This window comes from Sinocyclocheilus grahami, unplaced genomic scaffold (genome assembly GCF_001515645.1).
Source record: "Sinocyclocheilus grahami isolate Dianchi unplaced genomic scaffold, SAMN03320097.WGS_v1.1 scaffold1534.1, whole genome shotgun sequence".
Taxonomy (NCBI): Eukaryota; Metazoa; Chordata; class Actinopteri; order Cypriniformes; family Cyprinidae; genus Sinocyclocheilus; species Sinocyclocheilus grahami.
In genome coordinates, this window is record NW_015506713.1 from 54,805 (window position 1) to 59,957 (window position 5,153).

The following is a 5,153-nucleotide window of genomic DNA, read 5'->3' on the forward strand; positions in this document are numbered from 1 at the left end:
AACCGGTTGCATCGGTTTTCGGATCACCAGTATACTGAACCTAGAACCGTTTCTTTCGGACACATCCGATTTGAGAACCGATGAGCTGATGATACTGCGCATGCGTGATTCAGCGTGAAGCTACCGATCAGATTGCCTACTAGACTGACACAGCACGTCTGAACCGAACTGGTTCTTTTGGACAACTGATTCTGTGCTATGTTATGAACGCGGGTAAACCGAAGACTTGAATGAAGGGCAATCCGGCGAAACGTAAGTTTACTTACAAATAAACCGTAATGGATTATACATAGTAAGTGGAGCACAGTTTCTGCGCTGATGAAGACGTCATAACTGTAAAACATCCTAGTTTGCAGATCACTGCCTGTATATGTGTTGATGCTTTAGATACAAAAATCCAAATTGTAAGAAACGGATCAGATTATAATGATGTTTTAATTGACTGATGTTATGATTACTGACTTTATATTTGAATGTGTTAAGCCCGCGATAGACTTGACGCCATTACGTCATCGCCAATGACGTCATTACGTCGAGCGTAAAAGAACCGGTGAACCGGTTTATTGAATCGAACTGTCCGAAAGAACCTGTTCGCGGAAAAGAACCGAACTTCCCATCACTAAAAAGAGCAGAGTGAACACTGCTTGGAGAGGTTCACTTCTCCCCTGCTCCAGATTTGTGTTGGGTGTTTCTTTTTCAAGTCTTTATCTGTTGATTGTGATGCAAACTTTAATAGTTATCTGTTGAGCAATAACTTCCAAGTGTAAGGTGTATTCCTGTTGACCAGCAGTGTGCTGAAACTACAAATAGTGTGTGTAACTTTAAGTAAACTTACTACTTTAAGGTATTAAAAGATATTGTAACTTTTTGTTATTTGCTTTATGGTTAGTTTGGAAGTTGTAGGGAGAGGGTGCCACTTTATTTTGTATTCATGTTTATTCCTGTTTTTGATTAGTGAGGGAGTTGTTGTTGATTTTCTTTTCTTTTACCTGGATAGGTTATTTAGTACGCCTCCTGTTAGTTAGCTGCTGTTTTGTTTGTTGTTTTGGCCAGGCCCTCTCCTGGAGACTTTTATTGCTTCTATGATTCTTGCTGTTCTAAATAAATTGTTTAAGTTTGCCAAACTAAGTGCTTGCTGCATTTCAGGGGTAGAGGATTGAAGTGATTCCGTTTTATTTCTTCCTTTATAAATTTTAGTTAACCTGTTACTCCCACTCCCAACCCTAGACTGGGGAACGGGAACGTAACAATATAATTAAAAAAGACACCTGACAAAAAACTTGACAAATTTCTGGACCTTTATAAGGAAACAGCCAAACGAACAAAACTACATAAATGTTATAATAGATAAAAGAAATGTGCACTGTTTTTATTTTATTAAATTTTTTTTTAATATTCCGAATTGTTCATATTCACGATTTTTAGTATTTGTACAGGCTTTACATTTTTATTTCAATGTTGTTATTAGCAATTCTTGTAATTTTATCTTTGAAGCAGATTTGTTGTGTGACAGCATTAAAGGTCCCATGACATGCTGCTTTTTGGATGCTTTTATATAGGCCTAAGTGGTCCCTAGTACTGTATCTGAAGTCTCTTTCCCGAAATTCAGCCTTGGTGCTGAATTTCAGCCACTACGAGCCAGTCCCACAATGAGCTTTCCTTAGGACGTGCCATTTCTGTGTCTGTAGCTTTAAATGCTAATGAGGAGGAGAGAGGCGGGGCAAGGTGGAGGGTGGGTGTGTGGCCATGGTACCATGCGCTCATGTTGACAATGTTGGATGTATAGCAATGGCTCGTAGACACGCAGTCGTTCAAGCTTTTCAGTTTGACCCAGAATCTGATCCGGATGGAGAAGCACCGGATGAAGAAGTTGCAACTCAGCGCTACAGCAGGACGTCTCCGAATGGTTAGTTTAAAATATTGGGTCTGGATACGGTACTTTAGTTGGTTTGTTTATGTATGCTGTTACAGTTATTATCATGTAGCTAATGCTAGCCTACGTTGTTAGCTTTTCCTGTTGCTCTGATTTACTATTGTGTATATATGTGTGTGTGTGTGTGTGTGTACAAACCCAATTCCAAAAAAGTTGGGACACTGTACATCTACCTTTTTGGATAGGTGCCGTTGTGGAAAATGTGCTACCATGCCCACAGAAGCTGAGAATATTTGCTGCTTGGAGATACCTCAGGTAGCATTCTCACCACTAAATTGGAAATTACTTTGTCTCTTCATTTAACAACTAATTGTGCCCAAAAATTAGGTCCATCATGTCAGCAACATAATCTGTATCATAAAACACAAGCACAAACATTTTTTTTTCTTTTTAATTGGTTGGGTTTTGTTTTTACTGTGTTTTTGTATTTAATTGATTCTTCATCAAGATAAATACATTTTTGGATTCCAAAATATGTGTTGTTTGAATTGATTTGAACCCTTACCAAAGGTCGGCTGTGTCTTTTGAGGTTTAACGCTGCACTCTCCCTTCCTAGCCTTTGGAAATGAGATTTCGAAGAGAGGTACACCTTCCTCCGTTTCGGCCTTTGGTCGGTCCGCATTTTCATTATAATGCATAGCAGCCAGGTAGAGTGTGTAAGTACAAGACAAAACGTGTTAATATTGACAGATATTTTAGGCTACAATTCCCAAAAGTATTGAGTAAACAAACTTTCTTTTACCTGCACAGCATTCCAATAAAGGGAAAGACAACATTCTTTGGGGCAAAACGAAGGATGACGGCATGGAAAGCCTCCAACGATGAAGTTTGGTGGTGGGGGCTCAGTTTTGCAACATCCTTCAGCGTACTTTTGTTTGTCAGCAACTTCTCCAACTTGTTGAAAGCTAGAGTATCTGCAGACAATAAGAAAATATCATATTAGAAAACAATACAGAATATTACAACGATGATCTCTGATCGATTTCTGAAAGTGACTAAATAACTGTGTAGTTATGTTTGTTTACTGTTTTGACATTTAGCCTGTAAATTTATTAAATACCTGCTTGGAGCCAGTTACTCTTGTCAGTTGTCTTGCGGATCGCATGCTCGCACTTGGGATAAAGAGGATCCTCGTGTGTATGGACATCTCGAACATGGTTCAGGATTGCGGTCCACTTTGCAATTCTCTCTGGCTCGGAGGTTGAGCCAGCTGCAGTCCAGTATATGTGGTTGTTGATGCTTTTCATCCACTTCTTGAGTTTCTCACAGTCTTTCTGCTTACTGATTGCTTCCAGTTTCTTTGAAATTCCTTACAGTGAAAGCAAAATACATTCCACTTAGTTAAGATACTCATAAACTGAGTGATTACTCTATTGTAGCATTTCATAATCAATTTCAAAGCATTTGTTACCATTTACTCATAGTGTCATAATTTTATAAAGTCATAATTCAAAAAGGAAAAGGCTGGAGCAAAACTGATAGATTTTGTATGGTATAATGGAATATGGACGTCAATCAGCTCCATATTGGCACTGACAATATACCTTTTGCCATGTGCCAGACATCGTAGTAATGGGTTATGTTTCTCTCCCTGAGGAACTTCTGTACTTGTGGATGACGATCAGTGACAATGCAATCAAGGTTGACGCCACGCGACTCCAGTAATGCTAGACTCCTTGTCAGGCCCTCTTTTTCCATGTGGCAGCTACCACCAACCTTGTTGCTCTGTTAACACAGAAAAACAATATATTAACACAAAATGCATTATAGACTTTGCTTTTAAAATTATAACCAATAACCCCTTTACAAAATCAATTTTGACAACTCACCTGAACCAACTTATTGTCCACAACGGTGTTAGTATGGAGATCCATCATTGTATAACTGCCATACTTTGCAGAGTGGCCTGTTTTTGTTCAAATAGTTACATTAGTAATCAATATTCAATACTTTGGTATTATGTCTAGCATTTTATTTAGGTCACTCCTTTTAACTTCAAACAATATCTAACCCCTGTATAAACTACACTATTTCAGTAAAGTATCAATACCTGGAGAGTCAGCTCTCATGTCACCACCAACTATCACTCCATGATGCAGTTCTCGTACACTATGTACTTTTTGCTGTTGTGGGTGGGAGTGGATGAATCTTCTCTATTTCAAACCACAAAGAAAGGAAAACTCATTTTGAGTTAAACAGATTGAGCATTCATCTGGACTGTAATTTAAACCATCACCCTGTTTGCAGCTGGTTTAATAATATTTATGCACATAATCCTAAATCACTGAGACTAATTCTTTAAAGTTTCTTAAGGGTCAAGATCATGTTATCTCCTGCGCTCCATCAAGCCACTCTCACAATAGCTGTTACCACTCAAATTAATGCATGACTCAGATTAACTGTATAGCATGCGTGTAAGACTCCAATACAATTATAAAGTAATTATTTTATCACAAATAATTCTTTCAGTGAGTAAAACTGGCTGTGTCTGTAGTAGTATTATAAACTACACAACATTATTATATTATTTTCAAATTAAGTTGTAAATGATTATTATTTTAAATTACTGTCCCTGGATTAGTAGGTTACTCTTGTAATAAAGTAGCGGCGGCTGGGACAGATTTGAAGTATCAATTCTGCTTAAAAAGATGCAATCTAATCCTGTTTACAGGAAATAAGCTGCTCCCGAGCAGGTTTAAGTTTAGGGACCTGTTGCTGTGACAGCAAGTCCGGGATGAGCTTCGAAGAACCAAACAATCCAAGATCAGGCCAAATCATCAACAATCAAATCCAGCTAACTGAGTTAGCGAGGTACGAAGAACAGGCCCCTGGTGAAAATTTCATGTCAACAGCACCTTTTAGAAATATATTTAATGAGAAAAATGGTGATGTGTTCAATACTTATTTTACCCGCTGTGTATATATATTCATGGAATCTGCACATGAGGACAGTGACAGAAAGAGGGGCACAGCTGAACACGATTGTCTTTTCAGGGTCAGATCCCTCATGGACACTATCCGGCATGCATATAAGGCCATCTATCACTATGTGAGAAAGTAGGTTATACATAGGGTGTAAGAGTGGGATTTTACAAACCTTACACCCTTTTTTTATTTTGCACTCATCCTGTTTACACTTTTTTTTGCAGTTTTTGTCCTGAATGTATCTTCGTGAGTGACCGTGTACACACACACACACACACACATATATATATATATA

General features: G+C 38.2%; 1 protein-coding gene across 1 annotated transcript in view; it reads right to left on the minus strand.

The window, feature by feature from the left end:
• Positions 1-2,239: 2,239 nt before the first annotated feature.
• Positions 2,240-5,153, minus strand: part of LOC107571006 (uncharacterized) — an 8,263-nt gene continuing 5,349 nt past the window's right edge. The window contains exons 2-8 of the mRNA XM_016257289.1: positions 3,984-4,086; positions 3,763-3,839; positions 3,478-3,658; positions 2,994-3,242; positions 2,676-2,847; positions 2,439-2,587; positions 2,240-2,283 (exon numbers count right to left, since the gene is read on the minus strand). Coding sequence (XP_016112775.1) covers positions 2,240-2,283; positions 2,439-2,587; positions 2,676-2,847; positions 2,994-3,242; positions 3,478-3,658; positions 3,763-3,839; positions 3,984-4,086 — 975 coding nt within the window. The remainder of the gene's footprint in view (positions 2,284-2,438; positions 2,588-2,675; positions 2,848-2,993; positions 3,243-3,477; positions 3,659-3,762; positions 3,840-3,983; positions 4,087-5,153) is intronic.